This window comes from Rhinolophus hipposideros, assembly GCF_964194185.1.
Source record: "Rhinolophus hipposideros genome assembly, chromosome: 5".
In the NCBI taxonomy this organism is placed as follows: domain Eukaryota; kingdom Metazoa; phylum Chordata; class Mammalia; order Chiroptera; family Rhinolophidae; genus Rhinolophus; species Rhinolophus hipposideros.
The window spans coordinates 56,098,964-56,125,345 of NC_138051.1; the positions used below are offsets into that span (position 1 = coordinate 56,098,964).

The window sequence follows — 26,382 nt, forward strand, 5'->3', positions numbered from 1 at the left end:
TCTAGATCCATGGCCATCTTATCTGTAAGGAATCTATGTCCAACTGATAAAATTTCAGAGCTTTCAGTTCAGTCTCCTTTCCCCTGGAACTTCCCAGCACCAACCACTCTTACCTCCTGTTCACTACAGCCCCATGTGCCGAGTCCTAAGCCTGCTGTTGTGGACCTGCTGGGAGAAAATCTGCAGGTGCTTGGTTTCTGACAAGCGGGGCCAGCCCAAATGCTAGAACTCAAGCTACTGGGGCAGACAGTACACATCAATTTTATTTCCTGGCCCTGTGATGCCAAATCCTGAGGTTCCGTTGGCAGTTGGAAGGCAGGTTCACTTTCCTCCTCTTTGTGTCCACTAGTGGCAATATGACGGTGGCGGTTTCATCACTAATTTTGTCTCCTACGTCACTAAGGAAGTCACATGGCTATCTAGTTGGAAGTCCCTGGCAGTGGAGAAAACAGATGTTTCAGATTTGTTTTAAGCATCTCCTTCTCTGGGATAAACTGTCTTCTGGTCAGTCTGGCTTGGCCGGCTCATCCCATGCACTGGAGAGCGAGGCTGTCCAAATCGCAGGCTGATGAGGTGAAGAGGCTCTGTAGGGACATTCTTCAGTAGCTGAGAAGATGATGAGAATTCAAGTATGTTTCCTTGCCAACCTGAGTGTTCACTCAGAATGACATAGAGTTTGGCTTCTTCTCTTCTGGGTGCCGCACACCCAACTCTTTCCATTGAGAATGTCCTCTGGACCCATGTTCTCTCTGAATGGCTTGGCTGGCCCCATCCCCCTCAGAACAGAAAAAAGGTAAAACTCCCAATATAACCAGACACAATATGCATCTGCCATGTTTTCTGTTAAAAAACAAAAACAAAAAACTAAAAGTGCAATAAAGTCAGTTTTTTTTCCTTTGCTCAGAACAATGCATTGTCCTACTACTGACTGGAGAACAGTTCGCTTGTCAAGAAAAGCTAGGAACGCCAACACATGGGGACAGTAGACTGCAGATTTCTCACAGCTTGTGTCCTACAGTGTAACTTCTTCACAGGACGGAGGGAGGGAAGGAGGGAGGAGCCTGCACCCCGTGGCCAGCGGGGGATGGAGGCTGTGCAGGCACAGAGGATGAGGGAGCCATACCGCTGGCCAGATATACCTGGTAGGTGGAGAAGATTCTCCTCCAGCGCAGGCCTGCCATCTTCCTCCTACCTGGGCCGCACTCCCAGCCTCTTGAGCTCCTTCAGCAAACAAAGCCTTCAACTCACTAGCTTTTATGCTGGAGAGGACTGAGGGTGAGGCCAGAACCAGGAGTAGACTAAGGGGAGGGAAGAGACTAGTAGTCCTTGAGTTTTTGTGAATGACACCTTCACTGTAAACAATAGGAAGGAGAGTCAACCAGTCGGCCCCATGGGCAAGCAGTGGAGCAGCAGCAGCTCTGGGACCTGCTCAGAGCCTTAGGCAGGTGGGGATAGCCATGGACCCATTGGGCCCTGGCTGCCCACACTGGCTCCTTCTGGGGGTATGTTTTCTTCCTTTTGGTTTGGATCTCCACCCTCCCCCACAGAGGAGTCCTTTCCAATGAGAAATGGCAGGAGCTGCAGGTGCAATTGAGTCAGAGTCCCCAGGGCCTGAGGACTCCTGGGAGGCACTGGTCACTTGTGGCGCTGAGCAGTCTTCTTTCTTTTCCTCTTAAAGAAACAGCAGCACCTGGAGCACAAGGAACATTGTAAGTCAGTCGGAGACGCCTGCAGCTTCTAACACGCTTCTGCCTGCTTCTGCTTCCTGCAGGGGGTGGAAATTCCCCTCTGGCGCTCATCCCCAGGGCCGCCCACCATCTACAGTGCACACACTGGAGGCAGTGGGCAGTGTATGCCAGAAAAGCCAAGGGAAATAGCTGCACCATTTCAACCTGCAGCTATCAAACCTAATTATCAAAACCACTGCAGGCCAGGCAGGGCTGAAACCAGCATTTTTGGAAGGAAGATGAAGAAGGCTTATTTCCTAGTCTAACAGCCAACCCAGACGCTTCATCTTTATCTGGAACCAAGGCGTGGGGACCTCCAGGCTGTGTAAGAATAGCGTTCATTGTCTGCCCCTTGATGCAGAGGGCGACATTATCAAAGGCAACTTCAGTGATCAGTGGGTATGGAGGTGAAACTAAGTAAGGCAAATGAACCCCATGAAAAGTCTGATGTTTAGAATTCTAGGAGGACCTCGTGATGCTACTGACAAAAGATTAAGGATTCTCTCTATCCCGCACCCCTGCCCCCACCTCGCTACCTGGAGTAGGCAGAAGCCCCGGCTGTAGTAAGAACTGCGAGTCCAGACCTCCTGACTGAAATCAGCACAGCCCACACTCTTCATTCAGAGAGGATCAAAGCTGATCACCAGGAGGCATCTGGTGGTAGGGTCCTCCTCAACGTAGCTTCCTGACACTGCTGCTGCTGTGCCACACGGTTATAGGACTGACTCTATTTAGGTTGGTGGTTGGGGCCTGCTCCCTTCATGAGCCCTCCAAGTGCTGCCTTCTGGGCAAGAGCCATGGCTCTGGCACATCCTAAGCCTGACTGTCCCCTCCTCACACCTTCCTTTGGAATAGGAAGCACCTCTTGCTCAGGCAGTGACTAGTCCAGAGGGGGTGGTGAGAGCTGCGGCATGGCTGGTGCCAAAGGTATGTCCTTTCCAGGAAACGGACACATGGGAAATGAGAATGCGAGGGACAGAAGGTGGTAGATGAGTCAAAGATGCCAGGTGATGGAAGGGAGTAAAGTTGGAAGTATGACTCAGACTTGCTGGACCCTTGAAAGAAAAGCTTTCTCAGAAAACTATCTTTTGGTCTCTTGCCCAGTCCTTCCAGGTTTAATGCCAAGAATATTCATATGGAAATAAAGAACTGTTGCTTACTTCCTATTCCCTTAAGTTCTCCACTGTAGCTAAAGTTCTCTCCTTTTTCAGTCAGACTCTTGGTGTTCCTACACCCACCAAACTAGTTATTAACAATGTGAAGAAAGTTTTTTAGAATGCAAAAATAGACACTTACACAGACAGTGACGGGCTTTAACCATATCTGAATGAATCAAACATGGAGATTTTGGAAATAGGAGCTAAGGAGGGTCTCATGATTTTCTAAGTGTATCAATGACATTTGTAAAGTACTATTAATGAGAGTGAATATAGTCACTAAACGATGTGTCATGTGTATTTGGAGACTGAATACATTCATTTTTTGGCAGCAATTTATTAGAGAATGTTTTTTTTAAAAAGTACTAAAAATCTTGTCATATTTGTATTTAGACAATTTTCTCAGCTTTTTTTGAAAACATTCTTTTAAATAATAATGACCAACACTTTTGGTTGTTTAAAATAGTCCTCAATGGAATCCCTGGGGAAGGATTAAAAAAAAATGTATTTTTATGTACAGATGCTTTAGAAAAGACATTTTCCAGGTTAAATGTCCTGAAATTAGTATTTTTTTTCCTGAAATTAATAGTAAACAAGGCAAATTAAATCTTATGGGAGCACCAATATTTCAATAGAGTTCCCTGTTCCCTGTTTGCTGTGACTTTCTGAGAGATAAATAATATTTAAGCCAATTTCGATTTTTATTCTTTTTGGAGGATGCTAGGATTAGGATTTTGTGTTTAAGTAAGAGCAATCACAAAAAAAAGTTTGAAATACTGTTTTAGTCCATTTCAAACAATACTTCATTTTTATCTCCTGAGGCAAGTCATAAGAATTAACGTCTGCATACAAGTGTATCATAAGCTGATGTGCAATGCTGAATTCAGCTGACTGGAGGAGAGTGTGAGCTGTGGTTTAGAGCCTTAGATTAATTTTTGCTGATTACTGTAGTTAAAGCTTCAGCAGTAGCAGAAAGCTTTTAATGATTCTACGCATGAGGAAACAGACCCCACAATCTGCTCCTCAACTCTTTGGTTTCTCTGGGGACTACGAGTAACAGGACCCGTTAAACTCGGGCGAACCCAGACCAAGCCCACTGACAGACTCCATACAGAGATCTTACTATCAGGAGAGAATGAAAGTAAGTGATGAACCCTTCTTGTGCCTTAGGTTTGCTTTCAGCTGATTCTCTGATTGGATGACCAGAAGTTCTTAACATGCTCGAGTGAAACGGATCCAGTCTCCCTACTCACGAGCCACCTACTGCTACCCCGGGCCTCTGAGCCATCTATTTGCCTTTCCCACATGACTCGCTTATTATGTCCTTCAGCTATTCTTGGCTGTGCTATTCTTCTTGGCTCTAACTGCACATTCTTCCCTTGCTCTAATACCTGGCTCAAGTGCCACAGTAGCCATGCAGTCTTCCTTGACCATCCTGTCCACAGTGACCTCTCCAGGGACAATGACACAAGTGTCATTGAAAGAACTACTTGTCTTTTCAAGTACGTATGTCTTCTCTCTCCAGCAAGATGATACCTAAGTTCTCTGGGGGAAGGCCGTGGGGTCTCCTAGAGTTCCAAGCACTGAGTTAGATGAGCACACAGTAGGCCCTGGATTTGCAGTCAGGACCATACAGGACTGACATCTCACAGGAAAAAAGAGACCACAGCAATGTCAGAGTTTACAGACACATGTTTGCTAAACAAATAGACCCAATATACTCCTTGATGCTGTAAGACTATGACTTCTATCTCTATAAAACCCAATTGTTAACTTCAGTACATCCCTGTCCCTGGGGAAATCCCATAGGAAACTTAATGGCTTAGGGTTCAGAAACCAGTGCTTAACCTAGTCACTGAGACAAATAGAAACAAGGTAGTCTGAGAGGCCAGCAGGCTGGTATCACTACACAAAGTATGACCCCATGCAGTGGGAGAGTTACAAGTCCAGTCTGCAATGGACCAGCCAATTCAGGAGCCCCAGGAAGAGAGCTGGGGAGGGGCTCTATCTTATAGCAAGAATGTGCCTCGCCAAACAGGGACTCTTTAAAACTTCCCCTTCTCTCTATCTCATGGTGTTCCTAAGAATGCATTCAAGGCTCCTGGAAAAGAGAGGCTCCAACATCCCATTGGCCAAGTTAGCCCTTGGCCCACTATACTTTCTTATAGGAAGTAAATAGACAATAAACAAAAAACAAACAATAAAACTCCAAACAACAACAAAGTGTCCATCTCTCCCCCAAGTAGGAGCTGTCTTTTTTTCAGACTCATATTCCATAGACAGAAGAGCCAGCTGAATCAAAAAGAAATCTCACCGATTTTTCCAAAGCAGTTGATTTCTAGGTTAGAGACCAAGCTGCAGAATGTGAGATTATCTGGTAACAATTGTCGTTAGTGTTGTGAGGATAACCTAATAATCTAAACCATTGGTATAGTAACTTTGTCCTCTTACCTCTGACCCTCTGATAACATCTGGTTGTATTGGGAAAAAATTCACTCACTTAAAAAAAATTTTTTTTTTTTTTTTTTTTGATACTGTGGGATATTGTTTTGACAGGAGGCAGCGATGAGGTGGGTTTGAAAGGAAAGAAGGAACAGATTAATTCCTAGGTCCAGGCCTGCCTCATCCCCACCTTGTGGATCTAGTTCCCCAGTCTGGGTGGTTATGGCACAAGGTGGCACATGGAAGGCATTCAGTGCTCCTAAGGCATTTTGTTTGGCTTTGCCAATCCCAGCCTAGTCTGGTCCGCTCCCCTAGCATGTGGACCGGAGAGAGGGACTCACCACAGGTTGAGCATTTTCAGGCAGCTACAGAGTGTATAAAGAGAAAAACACAGAAAGGAAGAGAGAAAGAGAGAGATATTAGTCCACAGAGGTGAGATGGAAGCAACTCCCTGTGAGCCATGCAAACATGCAGAATGTTGTCTGTGTTTAGTTTCCTCCTCTCGTCAAGGCAGGGTGAGTAGGTCCAGGCCACTGGGTCCCCACACTCAAGTGGAGGGGCAGGCACCCGCTAGAAGCATGAAGGTGGGAGGTGGATCTCAGGGGAGGGGACAGGCAAAACAGAAAGAGAGTTGGTGGGCACCCCAGGGTGGGCTTTCCTGTGTACCTTCCAGGAAGGCAGCAAGAGAAAAGAGCACATGACCCTGCTTATAAGAATTCAATCAAGCACCAAGGCCAAGCCATTTTGGTTCCCACAGGAAGTTTTACAACGCGAGTTTTTTAGCTACCCTTACCAGCTATTCTGAGAGAAAGAGAAGTACCTAGTCCAAACTACCTGACCAAAGCAGCTAGCAATTAGCTCTTCCTCTAAAGGGGGAAAACGCTTAAGAGACTCTTTACCTGAGAGATGATTTAGAGCAAGGAGCTCTGGACTAAGGTGTAACTGCTGCAGAAGGGCCTGTATCCCATTCCTGTTCATTTTCAGGAGAAATGAGGTCTACATTTGCTAATTTATAGCTAATGTCAGTGGATAACCTAAAATTCTTGCATTCTCACTATAACAAAAATCAACCAAAACCCTGTCTTGCCTCACTACTCTTCCAATCATACTTAAACAACCACATGTGTCCTATAGCTAGAGAAAAAGGGGAAGTCAGATGTTCATTTTGTAAATAGAACAAAAACCAAGACCCCGTTATTTCTCTCCTCCTTTACACAAAAAAAGCTGGGAGAAGAACCCAAAATTAAAAGCTTGGAAGTGAAGGTTTCACAAAGTCTCCCCAGTAACCTAGTTGAATCTTAATAAAGGCAACAGCTCCTTTTTTCTCACAAGCAGGCTGCAGGGACAAATGGCATCGCAGCTGCATGTAGTGAGAGGCTGTTTGGGATGCTTCTCTAGCTGTGACTTCTTCCCATGAACATGATCAAGCAGGTGGAAACACGGCTCCGCCTTACTCCCCCCGCACACACAGAAGGCCAAGAAGAAAACCACATGGCTGTGCCCTGACAGTTCCCTGGGCAAGATGGGCCGGCAGCTCATGAAATCACTAGGGAAATCAGCACACAAAATGCCCTATGGTCCAGGCTTCGGGATGCCATTAGGGTCAAATCCAATTGCTCCCCTGATTACCACATTTTTAAGAGGGCCCAGACCTGAACTGGTGGCCAACAGGCACAGCCGCTCCTTTCTGCTAAAAGGGGAGACTTTAAATTCTCTTTACATCCTAGAGTTTAGATTATACCAGGACAGAATACACCGTATTGAAATCTCTTTGTGTGAATAGCCTGCTATCTTACACACAGAACACAAACACCACACTCACATACACAAGTAGTGCACAGTTACCAAAATGAAATGAGATGAGTAAGTTCAAAAGATAAACCTGCATAGGGCATATGATAAGATTAAAGCCCATTCAATCTTGGTATTCCAAGTATACTATTCAAGCCAGAGCTGAACTTCCAGCCTTCAGAGTAATAGCTGTGATGGTGAACTGGGGGTGACGTGGGCACAGCCATCTTCCAAGCCCAGACAATGTTTAGCTCAGACCACACCTAGTGCAGTGGGTCCCAATCCTGGCTATACATTCAAATCACCTGAACTTGACAAATTCCTGAAACTCAGGCCATATCCTAGATAAATTAAATCAGAATCTCTGGGGCCAGGATTCAGAAATCTTTTTTTAAGTTTTTTTTTTTTTTTTAATTGGGGAATATTGGGGAACAGTGTGTTTCTCCAGGGCCCATCAGCTCCGAGTCACTGTCCTTGAATCTAGTTGTGGAGGGCGCAGCTCAGCTCCAAGTCCAGTCGCCGTTTTCGATCTCAGTTGCAGGGGGCACAGCCCACCATCCCATGCGGGAATTGAACCAGCAATCTTGTTGAGAGCTGGCGCTCTAACCAACTGAGCCATCTGGTCGCCCCCAGAAATTTGCATTTTCTAAACAAGCCCGAGGTGACTCCAAAGTGCAGCCAAGGTTAAGAACCCATAGGGAAGCAGTACCACACTATTTATTGGGGAGAATGAACTTTTGTCACAGAAACTGAAAAACTGTGAATACCATTAAAATCTCTAAAGTCCCTGAGCATAGGGAGCATGTTTCCTTAATAAAAAAGGTGTCTACCTGGCACTAAAAACTCCCTCTCTGTGAGAGCCTTATATTGTCACAGGGCCTTGTATAAACAGGGAGAGGAGTATCTGAAGCCGCCTATAGTCAGGGACTCAACTAGCGCGAGTCCACGTCATCCTTGGTTGTTGTTTATCTACTGGGGAGGAATCCTCAAGTTCCCGCTTTCTAAGGAAAGGCCCCCTGGAAAGCAGAGTGAACCCATCATGTGACAGGCTGCAGAGCAGAGGAGTGGGCAGGAGGGACAACCATGCAAAGTGTGTCTGAAGGAAGAAGAATGCAGGTTTTGTCTGGCCTTTCACTACCTTGTATCCAGAAGCGTAAGCATGTTCTGGCTTGTACTTGGGTTATTTGGGGGCTCAAGAGACTATTTAGGACACAGTATCACTATAAATATGTTGACTGCTTCTGAGAACAACGTACTGGAATAGCCTGAATGTATACAAAAGGTATACAAGAAAAATCATATCGGGCTTGGCAGAAGTTACTGATTTGTAAAGGACTTCTCTCTCCCTACCATGTGTGTTCTTGGAGGTTACATCTGGATTTGAATTTGGGATGGGGCAAAAAAGGAAAGAAGTGCTAGAAATGCTGCTTTTGCAGTAGAATCAGCAGTAATTTTACCTTCCACCCTATATTCTAAGAGTTTAAACACAGACCATGCAGAGAGCACAATGGGGCTGGTGGTACGGGCAGGGCACGACATTCACATGCAAGAGAAGCAGAAAAGGGAGTAGGGGAACCTCCTCAGCCCCCTGGGATTAGTGCGATTTCCTTGCCTTCCTAAGACCCTTCCACTCATAGGTGCAGAGACTGTTTTTCTTGCTTCTCTTATCTGAGTCTCCCTGCGACCAAAACATTTAAGTGAGAACAAAATGACCCTGAAACCCTTGCTCCAGGACTATAGATGCAGATTGGTTACCCAAGAACCTGGAATTTAATGCTGTTAGCACAGCCCATGGTTGAGATAAGCAGATTTTTCTCTATGCCCCACAGGGAGCAAGACGCTCCAGGGCCCCAAGAGGCTCATTACTATTATCTACTGTACATCTATCATGATTCTTGTATCATGATGTTTTTTGCCCCAGGTGGACTAAAAATATGTGACTATCTTCCCAGAAATCACAGCTAAAGAAGGGCACACCAGCTTTACAGTACCATGCAAAAAATAAAATGGTCAAAAGAAGAAAGCTGTAGACATAAGCAGGAGGAATTCAGTCTGAGATGAGCAGCACACAGGGAGGAAGAGACAGAGATTTTTCAACCTATGACTGAAGAGCCCCCTGGAAAGATGAACGTACTTAGCTTCCTCCACTACCTCCACCTCAGCGTGAGCAGTGATTGGCGCATTGGAGTGGGCTCCCGTGGGATCATCGACGTTCAGTTCTCCGTTGGTTGAGCTAACCACCTGAAACAGAAAGACAGAGTGTGATAGACGCCCTGGCCATTGGAGCCTCCTGCCAGCACAGAGGGTCACTAAGGGATACCTGGTCTCAAGGTTAGGCACGAGCCAGGCAGTGTCTGCAATGTCTGCTTGCCCGGACCAACTGTCCTAAGTTAGGGAAGGTCCCCAGAGCCTATTATATCATGTGAGAACACAAAATTCAATGATGTAATCATATAAGAACAACAACTTCCATACTGAATGCCTAGGTCAGGCTCTTTGTGAGAGAGAGAGAGAGAGAGAGAGAGAGAGAGAGAAGAGAGAGAAGAGAGAGAAGAGAGAGAAGAGAGAGAAGAGAGAGAAGAGAGAGATTTAATTTCATAAAAATCCTAAAAAATAGGTCACATTACTTTCTTTCACTCTACTTCTCTTAGATGACAATGATGATGATGATTAGACTCAGTGAGATGTTAAAAAAAATTCTGAAAAGGAAATTAATAGTGGGCATCAGAAATTATAAGCAATCACACTTTCCTTCAGAAATTTCTTCATGGCTTTGACCATCGGTTTGAAGTTACTCAAATAATAAGACTGCCATGTCCTCTCTGGCAAGAGGGCAGACAGTAAGGAAACGCTTTCCTTGGAAGACCAGTCTTATTTCAACAACCTTTATTTCAGGTTCAGTGTTATCCCATGTCTCACTGATGGTCCCCGAATTGTAACTGAAGGCTCTCACTCCTGTCATCTGGTTACTGTGGACCCGATCAGGCTTCTCTTGCTTGTGCAGCTGCTTCTGCCACCTGCTTTCATTTCCAGCACATGATTCCTGTTTATGTGGGTGCTGGGGAGTGGGACAAGGGACCCCGCTGGACAAACCACTCTGCTGTTAAAGATCTTGGCTGAAACATGGGAGAGAACCACAAAATAGAATAAATGGTTCAGATAGCATATGACCTTGGGTACGTAACTTCATCTATTTGAGACTGATTCTTACAGTCGATGTGAGAATCATATAAGAAAACGAAGGAGACAGTGCCTAGTACAATACCTGGTGCATAATCACGGAGGCAGCATAGCACAGTAAACCAGGAATGGGCTCTAGACTAGTCAGCCCTGGGTTTGAACCCTAGCTCCACCACTTACTTGCTGTGGGTCCTTGGGCAAGATCCTCAATCTTTCTGTGCCTGAGTTTCCTAATCTGTAAAATGGGGAGACAATGCTGCTTACCTAATTGGATTACTGTGCAGTCAGTCCACAAAAGTGCTTATCCCAGTGCCAAGTACATGGCAATGGCACGATAAGTGTTCACGTTACTGTTATTCTCCCTCCATAAACGTTTACTCTGATCTCCCTCTAGAACTGGGGTCCTCACCAGCAGTTAATTTGCAAAAATTTCCTGCATAGCCATAAAGAGGAAGGTGGGAGGAAATGCTTAGTATAAGGAGTCTTTGGGGTATTTATTCAAAGAGGAAAGGGCAGATGAGGTGAATACTACATTATCTCTAAACCAGAAATATTTTTTGTACTTATTAATAATATGTACTTTAGAAAAATTAAAACAATGTTACATGGTTAAAGAAAACTACAACATTAAATTTGGACTTACCCAAGGGAGAGGCAAATTTCTGCTCGTGATCAGATTTAGCATCTCTGATTAATGGAACCACCCGATGTTATTTATCTCCTGACATGATATAGTAAATACCATATAACATTATCTATGTAATATTCTCGTCAAAAAAAAGGTTTCATTTGAATCTAAGGATGATGGAAACAAACTGATAAATCCAAAATGTGGGACATTCTATCGGACAATAAGACTGGACTCTTCAAAAGAGACAAGTCTTAAAAATGGTTTTTTTTTCCTTTTCAGATGGGGAAACTGTTATAGATTAAAAGAGATTAAGAATCAAGGGACTGAAAAGAGACTGAAGAGGTGTAACAACTAAATGCAATGAATGGATCTTGATTGAATCCTGAACACTATAAAATTAATTTTGGGGACAAGGGAGGGACATGTGATATGGACTATATATTAGGTAGGATGGAATTATTAATTTTCATAGATATGACAATGGTGTTATTGGTTATATGAGAGAATGTTTCTGTTCTTAGGAGATGTGGGCTGAAGCATTTTGAGATAAAATGTAATGATGACTGTAAGTTATGTTCAAATCGTTTAGCAAATACTTCCCTACCCCCCTCCAACCTCTCACACAGTTAAGGCAAGTATGGCAAAAATCTTAATAATTCGTTAATTTAAGGATTTACACAAGTTCATTGCATTCTCCCGTCTAACTTTTCTACAGATTTGAAAATTTGAAAATAAAAAGTTGAGGAAAAAAAGCAAACCCACAAGGCTGAGAGAGGGTTTATAGAATGGAGAACCACACAGCTCCTTATGCTAATACTGTCCTGTTAATCTCCTCAGCCTCCATTTGCTTCTTGTGGGCACGTTCTGGTTGCACACTAGTGATAATGCTGTAAATTCATCCTGTGAGCACAAGGGTTCAGGAGAAATCAGAGTAAGTTTCTTAATGAACAACTGAGCGACTAGACAAGATGTTCAATAGAAGGTCTTGACATCTACTGATAGGACCACAGCAGGTGTAAGCATCACCGCTGCGAAGTACCTGGTGACTTTGGGTCCTGGTACCTGCTCATAGCGTTTCATGTGTCCCATACTCTCTAATTTCTCCTTGCTATGAATTGCCACTTGGCCCACAAACAATGTCCTTGGGCAATAGAAGGAAGAGATTAGCTTCATTTTACAGACTAGACATCTTGTCTGTATCAATGAAGACTCTGGTCGCAAACGAATCCGACCTAATTGGGAACCTTAACACCAGTTGTCTGACCTTAAATACACTTGGCAATCAATCTGGGCCTTTCGAGCATCTGCTTAATTATTTCAGGGTGGAGGTATAGTCTGAGGTACCACTGAACTGCTGCCTCGGTGTGCAGTGGAACAAACATTAGCGCAGGTGAGCAAAGAGCTAGCTCCCTGGCTTAGCTCCACCACAGCGTCCTCTGTGAGCCCTGGTTTTTCATTCTGCAAGACGATGCGATCACCTTGTCCTCGCAGCTTGATAATCACTAAGCGGAATACAATGATATCTAGGAAAATGGTACTAGGAGAGCGATTTGAAAAATTGTAAACAATCTTATGAATGTAATGAACTATTAGTATTTTATTTTAAGATTTTTTTTTTTAATTGGGGAAGGGGAACAGGACTTTATTGGGGAACAGTGTGTACTTCCAGGCCTTTTTTCCAGTCAAGTTGTTGTCCTTTCAGTCTTAGTTGTGGAGGGCGCAGCTCAGCTCCAGGTCCAGTTGCCGTTGCTAGTTGCAGCTGCGGGAGTCGAACCGGCAACCTTGTGGTTGAGAGGACGCGCTCCAACCAACTGAGCCATCTGGGAGCTCAGTGGCAACTCAGCTCAAGGTGCCGTGTTCAATCTTAGTTGCAGGGGGTGCTGCCCACCATCCCTTGCGGGACTCGAGGAATTGAACTGGCAACCTTGTGGTTGAGAGCCCACTGGCCCATGTGGGAATCGAGTCTTCGGAGTTAGGAGCATGGAGCTCCAACCGCCTGAGCCACCGGCCGGCCCCAACTATTAGTATTTTAAATAATATCACGTGTATGTTTTCTACTGAATTTTTTTAGTATAACTTCACTAAAAAATAAGTTTTTTTGTATACCTGGAATACTGACATTTATTTTGCTGTAATCCCTACTAAAGTTAATCCCATATTCCTCTGTCTATATTACACAAAAACCAAGTAATTAGTATCTTACAGGATTACCTTATGAAAGAGATTAAGGTGAAACACTACTAGGTATTAAAAATTATAAAGATTTGAGCAACGTAAATATTAGCTGAATGTTAGCTAAATGTCATTTTTAAGTCTTATGCCCTTGTGTGGTCCTAGATATTTCTAGATATTTCCTACATTTTAACTTAAACAACTTTAATAGAGATTTCTGTCTTCTTGAATTCGACCCTTCCACATGTGGAAGGTCTGTGGTAATACTGGAAGGATGGGAACCGGAGGGGTCTGCCCATTAAATAGGTTGGAATGGGAGTGTCCATGTGCCTTATCAGATCGCACTTCTCATCTTGGAGTTTTGCACTTCCTACCAGGTCGTCATGGTATCTGCAGGTTATCAAACCGTGGGTTGACCACAATACCTCTGAAAAGTGAGACAACTTAGAAATATGTGGGCATCTGTTATTTGGTTTGCAAAAAGGCATAACCTTTATGAGTTATACAAATTGGGGCTAAAATCAAAGAGGCAGATATAGTGAGGAGCAGCAGAGCTTACCATAATATTAGGGAAATGGCACAACTGCCTGTCCCCTATGTCAAAGAAGCTGGTAGAACTTAGTCTATAGGGAGTCGAGAGAGGATGCATTTGTCAAAAGTCTTGCCAGAAACTTTCCTTGACTACAATTCTAATCTAAAGAGAACCCCTCACAGTGAACAGGAGGAAACACTGTCCAGGCGAGTGCCTTGTGTTCTAGGAGCACAGACCTAGTTCACTAAGGGGAGATGCTTGACTAGATAGTGCTTCCCTTTTAAAATTATTATTTATCTTTATTGTTTTTCTAATTACAAAGTAAGCCTGTTTATCATAAAAGAAATAAGTAGAATATTAAAAAAAGACAACATAAAAAAAGCACACATTTCCAGGGATATCATCACATGGAAGTAGCTGGTGGGAAATGTGGTGTATGTTCCTCGAGAGCCCGGGTACGCAAAGCATTTACATAAAAGGACAAATAGTAAATATATTAGGTTTTGTGGGCTATAGAGTCCGTGTCAGCTACTCAACTCTGCCACTGTAGCATGAAAGCAGCCACAGATAAAATATAAATAAATGAGTTTGGTTATGTTCTAATAAAACTTTATTTAGAAAAACAGGCAGAGGGTGGAATCTGGCTGTTCAGAAATCTGAAGCTATACTAAGTCCTGTTTCTTTCTCTGTATATGACTGTTTTCTCTTTCTGGAAGTTTTAACAATCTTCTCTTTGTCCTCGGTTTTCTGAAATTTCACAATGATGTACCTTGGTATGGGCACTCAGTGGACCCTTCTGATCTGGAAGAAAGTCTTTATGAGTTCTGGGAGATTATTTTATTAATGATTCCCTCCCCTCCACTTCCTCTGTTCTCTCTCTGAAACTCCCATTATTTAGAAACTGGACCTCCTGTACTCTCCTTAAATCTTGTATTGTTTTCTACTATTTTCATTTCTCTCTTTGCTCTACCTTCTGGGAGACTTCCTCCTAAATTTGTCTTCCAAACTATTGAGTTTAAAAATTTTGTTTAGGGACGGCCCAGTGGCTCAGGCGGTTGGAGCTCCATGCTCCTGACACCGAGGGCTGCTGGTTCGATTCCCACATGGGCCAGTGGGCTCTTAACCGCAGGGTTGCCAGTTTGGTCCCTCGAGTCCCATGAGTCCCGTGGGGGATGGTGGGCTCCGCCTCCTGCAACTAGCAAGGGGCAGCTGGACCTGGAGCTGAGCCGCGCGCTCCACAGCTGGGACTGAGAGGACAACAACTTGACTTGGAAAAAAAGTCCTGGAAGTACACACTGTTCCCCAATGAAGTCCTGTTCCCCTTCCCCAACAACAACAAAAATCTTTTTAAAAAAAATTTTGTTTATGTTTTAACTTTCTAAGAGTTCTTTTTTTGTTTGTTCTTACAGTGTTCCTGTCCTTGTGTCAGAGTTACAGTATCTTCTATCCCTGAGGATATATAACAAAACAAGGTGTTGTTGTTTTTTTGTGTTTTTTTTTGGGTTGTTGTTGCTGTTGTTGTTTGCTTTGGTCTCTATCTTATTAAAGTCTTTCCTCAGAAATCTGATAATCCTTGATTGTTCATATTTCAAAGCAGGAGATTGCAAAGTTAATTGGCACTTTGAGTACAGGGCTGGGACTCTTGAAACATGGATTTCACTGTAAAATGATTTGGCTGGGCCATTTCATTAGGGAGACCCTGTTGTCAGTATGCACAGAGGTTTTCTTTTGGGTTGGTCAGATTCCCCAGGGTCAACTCAATCTCCCACCTAGAAGGTACACACCTGGCCATCAGCATTCTGAAGCACTAAATGGGGAAAGCTGGCAGTCAATATGCATACATTCATTTAGTCTCCCCTTTTCAGGTACTCTGCCCCCAAATGTGCCTTGTACCCCCTCATCCAGTGAAGATCCTCTATTTTGCCTTTTCCAAAGAATAAATCTTTTGCTGGGGAGTGGGGAGAGCACCTAAGCATCTCTGGCTTCTTATCAAAATAAAGACAACTTTTGATCAATCCTCTTTATTTTAGTACATGCCCCTCCACACCCACCTGTCCTTAGAGAAGGGCTAACTTCTGAGCCTTTTGGGGATTCCTGTTTAAACATGTTCTCTACTTGCCCCTCTAATGGCTCAGGATTCAGTTTTCTTGAGACTCCTCATTTAATAACTGCCCATCTGCTTTCCAGCTTCTAACATTTTGTTGCTGTTGCCTCCTCTCCTGGTTTCTCCATCCTTGTATGGATTAAGGCCTTAAAAAAAAATCCCTTTATCATTCTTTTAGTGTTGTTTCAGGAGGGTGTGAGTACATCTGTGTGTTCAATTCACCCTTTTTACCTAGATGTGCCTATGAGGTTTTTACAGGGCCAAAGCTGTCTCCTAACTTCCGGTGAATAACATGGTCTTAAGTGAATCACTCTATGTAAAAGCATATCCTAGACAACCACACCATCAAGATGCATTTCTACATGCAAGAAGTTTGTTTATCCCTTTATAAGAATTTGTATTTCGTAGCTCTGGGTTCACTTGTGTGTCCCAACTGGTGGCGTCACTTACCAGTATGAGAAAAATATTTAGGTTAAGAATTAAGACAGTGACATGTAAGAAAAGTTAAGAGACATATGTACTGAAGTACTAAAGAATATTGATTCAAAACCGTCCAAATGAAGTCAGAAAACAGTTCTCCAAGTCCATACTTATTCCAGGAGAAAAAAGAAGTAGCCTAACTTCGTAGGTCCCCACTCAGACACAGCTGACCTGGACTAACATTCTCACCTAATGTGCTAAGGTACCTCTCGTCATGGAATGAGCTACATAGGCTGTCCTCTAATCTAAAAAAATACCTTTTTTATACATTTCAGATCTTTACAATTCAGACTTGACACTAATAAACTTCAACCTTGATGTTATTTTTATAGTTTATCGTGAGTGGATCAAGGTTGTAGGACTGGTTTCAGCAGAAATCAGCATCAGAAATCAGATATTTCTTAGTCAATGACAACAACCAGCAACCCTCTCAACAAGCTATTTTTGTAAGTCCATGTAAGCAGAAAATCAGCAATAGTTATTCAGTTACCTAGAGAAGCACCTCAACCTTGCTATAAAAGTTTCCCTTCTAAAAAACCCGAGTTTCAGAAACAAGCCAACATTCTTTCAGCCATGTTGGGAAGGCCAGGAAAAGACAACAAAGGCAGTAAGTACCTGCACTGATCCCCCATGGCGGTCTGCAGCCAAGTGAGACGTCAGGTATGAGGTATTGGTCTGCCGGCTGGGCTGGATTTCCCACTCTCCTCGGCGCTCTGACGATGTGGTCTGCTCAGGCATTAGGAAGCATGAGAGCAAGAATGGAAGGAAAGGTGAAGCAACAGCAAGCAATAACAAAACCAAATACATTAGTGTCCCCAAGGGTTTTGTATTTGTTTTGGATTTTAAATTAACAATCGCTGCAAAGCACTGAGAAAAAGTTAGTTTGGATCCTTCATTTCAGCCTAATGAGCAAACACACTACAGTCTACAGCACACCATCCTCACCCAGATACAGAAGAAAAAAACCACCAAAAGAGGGGGTAAAAAAAAATCAGAAGCTGGAATCACCTTTTAGCTTCCATATTAGTAAAATTTCAGTAGCTACGAGGCAGACCAAATTCAGAATGTTAAGACTGTTGGACAAAGGAACAATCATACTTATAAATCATTTTGGATTAAAGGTCTATCTAAATAGGCAGTAGTCAGTACAGAAAATTCCTAGCATTAGGAATCAAGATAACATGCCTTTTCCTTAAATAGGGAGCCCACTACTCTCAATATAAACTTCCACCAGACTTTCAACTCAGAGGAAATAAGCAGTGGCTGGAATATCCTTTCTTAGCTAAAAGAATGAACAAAGTATCTCTTCAAAAGCAAGTTCACAGGTCAAGAATATGAAAAGATGGGGGGAAAAAATAAGGCTACAATATTTTCCTGATTCCTCTAGCTAACAGCCTCTAGTCTAGAATTAGAGAAAGTTTAGCTATGACCACTATGAATTTTCTTCTAGAAAGCAAAACGCAGATCTTTTCTCAGCAAAAGGAGGGCTTTCAATTCAAATCCTTTTTGGGTTCTGCTGTCACTCAGGCTCTCTTCATTCCTTCTTCACATGTTTTTTAGATCTCACACTACTCTGATCTTGCTCATATGTGATTTTTTTTTTGTTCTGAAGAATCTGTTTAGGTGCCTCTTCTCCTATGCCAGATGGCTGAGGAGGTGTTAGCATCATGACGCTCAGCTGTAACAGTCCTAGGGCCCTACAAAAATGAAAAATGAGGAGCTCGAGAGGCAGCCATGAGGGATTGGTAAATCAAATTTTAATTGCTGCTGATATAAACAGCAGCAGGGGCTGGGCTGTGATATTGCTGCTCTGCATGAAACCAGTCAGGAGGCTAGGCTATACATCTTAGAAATGTTCACAGCTAATAATGTTGTATTCTATAAAAAAGAAAAGGAAGAGTGAAGTAGTGGTGGTCTCAGGCTCCATGTTCACTCTTCCCCATCTGTCCACAGTTGTTTAAAGCTCATCTATAAGTCACCAAAAAGACTTTTCTTACCAACAAAAAAAAAAAAAAAAGAAGAAAGAAAAAAAAATAAGAAAAGGAAAAAAAATAAACCCTTATACACCAGCTAGAACTTACTCATCTTCTTTATTAATGGAATATGAAGTCACATTATAAAGGATCCTGGCCACGTTTTCTGATGCTCCTCAGGGAATGAGCACATTCCGTAAGAAGGCAGCTGTATTAACTTGCTCGCTGTATACTCTTACAAAAGAGGAGTTTGATTTTATACTGCTAGTCACATGTGAGAGAATGAAAACTACTCCATATGCCCCTCCAATTATTTCAGCCAACAGAGGTTCAGATGTTTCATTTTCCAAAATAAGACTGTGGTTTATAACATAATCCTAACTATTTTATATAATTTTTTGACAGTACCCATATTCTCAGAGAACTTAATGAGAATAAATCTGTTCTTCTAATATTATATCTATAACTAATATCTATTAGAGATAGTCTCTTCAGTTCTCTCTAGGACTTTTTTACTTTTTGTGACATTTAAGTAGAATATTTAAGCTCCTAAACTACTATACAGATCTGTCAGTTCTCAAAAATTTTAAATGCTTAAAAAATATCCAGACATTTATAGGCCATTTGGTGGTGTTTTGAGTTCTATGGTATGTGTTCAATGCAATTACTTCTCTCATGAATGCTCTGTTTTGCCTGTTTTTAAAAGCAGACAAAATTGAAAATGGCAAGAAATGTACATAAAACACTCATGTGCTTTCAAGCTTAACAAAACCTTGGACAGCTGATCAACTATTATTTTCATTTTTACTGAAATATGTATGAGAAGTTTGGTTTGATTCTACTGTCTGATTCACAGAGCCGTGTACTTGTTTATATTCCTTCTAGCTTAATAAAGAACTCTTTGAAAGAATTAAGATTTCTGTCTAAATAAAAATAGTAAGACATTATTCAAAGGCCTAAAAGTCACACTCCACTTCTATCCTCAAAGCAATGCACTACTTATCTTTTGAAGAGAGAAAAATGTTAATTCCTGACTGCTTCAGAAATGCTTCGGATGGAACAGGAAGAACACAGCGCACCTTACGACTGCTGCTCAGTACCTACTATACCCACTGAAAACAACAAACTGAGTGACGGACATAAACATGGGGTTGTTGGATTTATTGGGAATTACTTTCCATCATTAACACTAAACTCTGTGGCTATTCTTTTCTGGAATTTAAGGGCTTGGATTGGTATCTACAAGTTGATGTAGCAAAAGAGGTCATTTGCCAGTTTTGGAAAGCAACTGAGTGCCTAGGAGCGAGGTGAAAGCACAGCATGCCGACAACTACAGCATTCTGCTGGTGTTCCTGCCCCTGAAAAGTATTCTCGGCAATGTAGGTACATATGGGTTATGATTAGGCATATCAGCACAGGAGCTGGTTATACTAAGCAAACCAGTAGAGGAAATAGGCATGTAAATCCTCCCCTCTTAAAGATCATTCATGCACACGTGTCTATCTAAGAAGCTATCAAGAGCATCCACGGGTAGAAAAGTCATTCAGCAAAATCAATCTCTCTGCATTACTTGAAAGACAAAGGTCCACATGGAGCGTGTAAATCCCCAAAGGTAGAATCAGGAATCTCAAGCAGTGGGACTTCCTTGGGGGAACGCTTTAAAATCTTCAGTTGTGATTGTATTATCTGCGTGGAAATGCTTGGCTTACCATCCAGGAGGTGAGTGTGGAAACAAGGAAGAAGCAATCCAGCATAGCATAAATCAAAGGCAAAGCTAACCAAAATATACTTCAGGGAAAACATAGAAGCCTGGTATAAAAAGTCAAAATCACCACCAGTGCCTAGGGCAAAGGAAACCGATTTCTCTCTTCCAGCAGTCACGTGGCAGGGATCAATGGACAGACAGTGGGGAGAATGACACTAACGAGAGGGCAAGAAAAGAAGTCTGAAAACCCCTCAGATGCCACCCCATCTATGGGGTGATTTCAAATTCTCATTGGAGAGAAAGTTACTGTTCTGAAGCAAAGGTAGGCAGGTGTCTTTCTCCTGTTGTAACAAACAAATCATCAAATCCTATTCTTTATATAAAGTTATTTTGAAAAATTAATTTCGATTATTCACAAAGAACTTTATTTCACTTTATGGCTCCCAAAATACTTTAAAAGTTGCCTGCCATCTATAGAGAACATTTTGGCCTCCCATGTCAGTCTTCTAGACTCACCTATAATATAATTAACAAGAATGGAGACTGAATAGTACCAAAGGTTAGCAATGAACATACTAGATTACGTTGTCTTACCACACTTCCAAGACAAAAAAAAATTTTTTAAAGGATTTTATTGGGGATGGGGAACAGGACCTTATTGGGGAACAGTGTGTACTTCCAGGACTTTTTCCGAAGCCAAGTTGTTGTCCTTTCAGTCTTAGTTGTGGAGGGCGCAGCTCAGTTCCAGGTCCAGTTGCCGTTGCTAGTTGCAGGGGGTGCAGCCCACCATCCCTTGGGGGACTAGAGGAATCGAATGGCAATCTTGTGATTGAGAACCCACTGGCCTATGTGGGAATCGAACCGGCAGCCTTTGGAGTTAGGAGCATGGAGCTCCAACGACCTGAGCTACCGGGCCAGCCCCAAATTTTTTCTTAATGTAGTGTGGATAAAATGAAGAAGAAAGAACAGGGCAGTCAGAACGGTAAAGGAAGCATCTTAAAAAATTTGGGGGGGTGTATGAACCTTAAATATGAAATAAAAAAAAGCTGGTAAAGTTATTGAAATATGTACTTCAATAAAATTAAAGACATCTTTCTAGTAAGCTCATGACATAGAACCAATTTTCCTATGCCAGACAGGGATTACTCCATGCAACCTGTCACATGTGCTACAAGTGACTTCCTGTACTCTACATACTTGACCACGTATCAGGGATGTTTGAAAATCACTGATAACAACATGGAAGGGATTATTACCAAGCTCCATGCTATAGCACCTGCAGAGATGACAGTATACATTCTGTGACGCTCTGAGAAAAGTCACTAGAACAGTTCTAGAGGTCTGAAACTCTCTCCTCAGACCCTGCCCTATTCTTACTTAAAATGGTAGAAGATACTTCCTTTAGAGAATCAAGATTTATCTAGGTAGTATTACTCTAGAATCACCTTCCTACAAGAGGTGCCTCAGAACAAAGGGTGTCTGCTGAAATACAAAACATTAAAGAATGCACGCAGGGGCCGGCCCAGTGGCTCAGGCGGTTAGAGCTCTGTGCTCCTAACTCTGAAGGCTGTCGGTTGGATTCCCCCATGGGCCAGTGGGCTCTAAACCACAAGGTTGCCGGTTCAACTCCTCGAGTCCCATAAAGGATGGTGGGCAGCGCCCCCTGCAACTAAGATTGAACACGGCACATCCCACAAGAGATGGTGGGCTGCATCCCCGGCAACTGCAACTAGCAATGGCAACCAGACCTGGAGCTGAGCTGCGCCCTCCACAACTAAGACTGAAAGGACAACAACTTGACTTAGAAAAAAGTCCTGGAAGTACACACTGTTCCCCCAATAAAGTCCTGTTCCCTTTTTATTCCCCAATAAAATAAATAAAAAATAAACAGCTTAAAAAAAAAAGAACGCATGCAGACAGAAGAAAACTTTTAATAGAGAATAGAGAATTAAGAGCAAAGGTGAGCAGCAGTGACTAGGTGACAGATTGGGTTAAACTAGGGAAAAGTTTGTAATTTAGTTTTGCATTAGCTTGTTTCAATGTCCCCCTTGGAGTTAAGATCCCAGAAATGAGGAGAGCCAGTCCCATTCTGCACTGAGCTCTGCGCTGGAGGATGGCAGGGCAAGTGTGCAATTTCTACACCCGATTTCCTGCTAGACAGCAGGCAGCAAGTTAGGAAATTACACACAGTCAGAAGGAGGCAAATTATCTCTGAACAATCTCATCTCCCCTTTCAACTACTAGTACACTGAACATTGCTGAAAATGAAGCACTGTTTTGTAAAAGGAAGGGAATGAAGAATTAATCAGCTTTTGCTTTTTTTTTTAAAGGCTATTCAACTTGAAAAAAAATAAAGATATTTATTTTATGAAAATCTCTGCCCATCTTGGCCACTTAGTAATTTGGCCTCATCTCCCCTTTGGAAACGCTATGCTTATAACAAGGTTCATTCAGTAAGCACCACAGCATTAAACCACAACATATTTTTCTGAGGCTGTATATTCCTTAAATCTAATCCCTTGGAGTCTAGACACAAATAAATCTGAACCACTCTTTTATGGGAGGCACATTTTTAGAACTCAATATGATTTGACCCTTATAGGTATTGTTGTTTATTTCTTGTGTGTTTATAAGGTACTGAGTTAGTTTAAATATGGTTCTTCTGGAAGGATGAGGGATCAGCTTTACTGATCTTTGATTCACATTTTCCTGTCTAGTCAAAACTGGAGAATTTGCAAGTGAACAGTTCATCTAATAGAAAACTAACTACAAAGAATAAACTCCTTTCCTTAAACATATGCAGTATACGTCAAAACAAGTAAATAATATTTTGGGATTCAGTGTTATCAGGGATAGGATACCATGTCTGGTAGAGTTTAATAGCTCTTGATGGCTAATAGGACCCTCCGTTGGTTCTAACATTCTAGGCGAAGTACCTATTCTTCATATGCCCATAGAAAACCTACCAATTGGTGCAAAAGTGACTGTGGTTTAAAAGGTTAAAAATAACTGCAAAAACCGCCATTACTTTTGCACCAACCTAATAAAAGGGAACAAGGGGAGAAAACGGCAACTATCAAAATTGCTGAACCACCATGGTAGCGTATGCCTGTGTAGCATTTACCCAAGTAAGGATTGTCACAAGCTTAGACTCAGTTCTGAAAGAGCAGGAAGTGCTTTGCTGCATACATATCCGACTCAATGCAATATTCTGTACTTATATTGAACAAAACCTTCCACAGTACCACATACTGCACTCCAATATTACATCTCTGGATACCAGCAGAATGTACTTCCTGACTGAAGTTGATCAGAAAATGCAAGGAAAGCTTTGCAGGTAGAAACAGGCAGAACTATTAAAAGTTTTCATCCCCTTCCTGAGGGATGGTAATGCAGAGTTCTTTGGAGAGGAACCAAAGCTGAAAGACTTACCATCTTTGGAATTGGGAAAGGACAAATACCAAGGGTAAAACGACAGAAAAGACTAACCTATTGGGATCTTTCTAAATGGATTTAGCTTTTAGGAATATTTACTCTATCCAAATTCATGATTTACTTAGAGTTTTCTAGCTGGGTAAAATTAATGTTCAAAAATATTGTTCTGGTATTAAAATAGTTTAAAAAATAGCTTTAAAGACAGATCCAACATAGGTGAGTTTAAATAGGAACTATATTTGGGATCTATTACTATATCTAGGAACTAAACAGCACTCAATTCAATATACCTACAACCTAGACCAGCAAAGCAAATTTTCCCTAAAAATTCTCATCATGATGGAGAACTAATACGATCGCTTGAACTTACGTGGCAGCAAGAGTCTGCCAAGAGCCAAGTTTTGATCATATCACCCTTCTGCTTAAAACCTTTCATACCTATTCCCTGCTGAAATTAAAAGCACCAATTCTCCAGCCCAGCATTCCAGGAGCTTCATTAAATGGCTCCAACCTATTTTCCTAGTCTTGTCTCCTTTGTTCACACCATATGTTTTAGCAAAATGGAGCTAGCTAACTTGTTCTTGCCCATATTTTTGCTTGGAATGCCTCTTTGGTTTCCACTTAATTCTTCCAAGAGCATTTCAAATACAGCTTCTTTCGTGAAACTCTTTGTCATGTTCAGACTAAACGAAATGTCTCCGTTTTATAATCCCTGATGTTAACAATCTGAGACTTGGGAGGCTTATCTGTTCTGCCAGTGTTACAGTCGTCTGGCTACCTGGCTTATCTGCCTGTCAGTTCCTTGAGGACAAGGACTCCTTACTTATCTTGGTATCCCCAGGACATACTTTACATAGTAGGGCCTCAGCTAGATTCACTGAGTCAAAGTTCCTGAAAAAATAAAGTTAGTATCTTTCACTCTTGCTCAAGGAGAGATTTCACTTTCTTTTGCTGATTTTAAAACCTGAAGAAAATTGGTCTAAAAAATCATACTGCTTCCAATCCCTAGTTATAAAAGGGACATATTTAGCTGCAATTTTTCTTAAAAAAAAAAAAAAAAAGCAAACAACCCTAAAGATGGAACAAAAGCTATGAGACCACAGACTAAGACACAGTGTAAAGGTTGAACAGACACTAGAAATCCATTTCCCTACCGCACACAGCGCAGAAAGAATTCTACCCAGCAAGGTTTCAGAATCCTGCTGGGAAGGAGGTGTAGAACTTGCATTAATGTGGGGAATTTCAATCCCTTAGCAGCCATGGGATACTAAAAATGCTAAAAGGGAGGAAAAAAAATCAGAGAGACCTTCAAGATTCAACTCTTCAAAAGGAAGCTTACTGCCTTTTAGATGACATTTCCTAATTATATACAGTGGTTTAATGACCTTGCACTAAAAAGTACATTGAAACTCATTGTACTTTTACTTAGGTACTAGGTATGACATCATTTACCACCCTGGCAATTTAGGTTTTCAACCATCTTTTTTCTCCAAACTTTTAAAATCCATTCAAAACAGTAGCATTGATTATGAATTCACTGAAGCAACAAAGACCAAAAAAGGAAACACGTTTTAGTTTAAATATATTTCAAAACACATGAACAGGCAGATATATTGATTAGACTTCACTGACTAGTTAATTTATTTTTTCCATACCTTTTCTATTTAAATACATTTTTCATTATAAGGTAATATAACCTCATTATAGAATAGTTTGGAAAAATATTACCCATACTACCTCTTCCAATACTACTTCTGTCAATATTTTGGCAATGTTTCCTCCCACTGATTTTCTCATCTTCTCTTTCCTGAGGGGAAATCATGAGGTATTTCTAAATTTGCATTTTGGTTTCCTCACTATAAAAATCATAAGCACTTTCACGTTTCTATAATTTTCTCTAAATATCTTTTAAGTGGCTATACAATACTCCACTGAATAAATGGATTACAATTCACTTTATTATAACGCAGTTTATTCTAAAGGGTTTGAGCTGGATCCATAAGCATAACCTTATAACTGGATAGATGGGTCATTTCTAAAACTTTGCTACAAATGACATTGCAACAGTTTTATGCATATAACTTAATCTATATCTTGGGTTGTTTTATTATGATTGATTCCAAAAAGTAAGATTATTCTATCAGAGAGGACAGTAACTTTATCAAATTACTTTCTAGAGAATTTGTAACAATTTGTGAAGTCAAGAGCAATGTATGAGTGTCAGTATGTACGCCTGACTATACTTTTTAAAAAGGAGGTAGAGAAAAAATGCAAAAACCCAATAGTATTCTGTTGTCAAATCAGAAGTCAGTCAAATTATAATTCTTAGTCAACTACTCTGATTAAAGCATGTAACTATAGACCCAATTAGTGTACAGTTTGCTAAACCCCATCTTTTTGCCTACCTACTCTCTGTTTTATTTACTAACACACCGATTTCCTTCCTTTATACACATTTTTCTTACCCGCCACGCCACACATTTTGCCAAGAATAGGTACTTGTTGGTGAGTCTAACTATATTTGTGCATGTACTTCACTGTATGTACATGTTTTGTGCATGTACTTCACTGTATGTACATGTGTGTATGTACTTCTGTATACTATTTTTAACCTAGGTACTTTCACATGTGCGTCTATGAGGTAAGTGTTGTCGTTCTTTATTGTAGAAATGCCTGTGAATGTAAAAAAGTGAGGAGGAACAAGCAGCTAATCTGATAGGTGATAATGACTGTGTGTGTACACACAAGCATATATGTATATGTTTATTACTCTTTGCTTATTTATCTACTGGGGTCCTCGTTTTTCTCTTTTATTATGATATAAAGGTAAAAATCATCAAATTCACTTCCCAATCAATTACCCTTTTCTTTGAATGTTGTCAAACTTGATATTTTTGTGTGTGTTTGCCTCCTCTGTCTTTAGGCTGACAGAAGCCTCTCATATAGATTGCTCGTTTCCCAAATCATGAACAATGCTGGATGGATGACATGGCCTTCTCTGGAGTGGCCTAAAGCAAAGCTGGGTCTTCACTGCAGGTCCATCTCAGATCTAG

The 26,382-nt window shown here is 41.6% G+C and overlaps 1 protein-coding gene across 4 annotated transcripts in view; it reads right to left on the reverse strand.

Moving 5' to 3' along the window:
* Positions 1-245: 245 nt before the first annotated feature.
* The window catches only part of CSNK1G1 (casein kinase 1 gamma 1), a 157,819-nt gene continuing 131,682 nt past the window's right edge, over positions 246-26,382 (reverse strand). For 3 of the 4 annotated variants that reach the window (XM_081049503.1, XM_081049501.1, XM_081049502.1), the window contains exons 11-14: positions 16,832-16,942; positions 9,252-9,358; positions 5,668-5,691; positions 1,501-1,690 (exon numbers count right to left, since the gene is read on the reverse strand). In XM_081049503.1, the coding sequence (XP_080905629.1) occupies positions 1,636-1,690; positions 5,668-5,691; positions 9,252-9,358; positions 16,832-16,942 (297 nt within the window). In that variant the 3' untranslated portion in view covers positions 1,501-1,635. Of the gene's footprint in view, positions 1,691-5,667; positions 5,692-9,251; positions 9,359-16,831; positions 16,943-26,382 lie in introns of all 4 variants that reach the window. The other variant, XM_081049504.1, reaches the window with a different exon arrangement.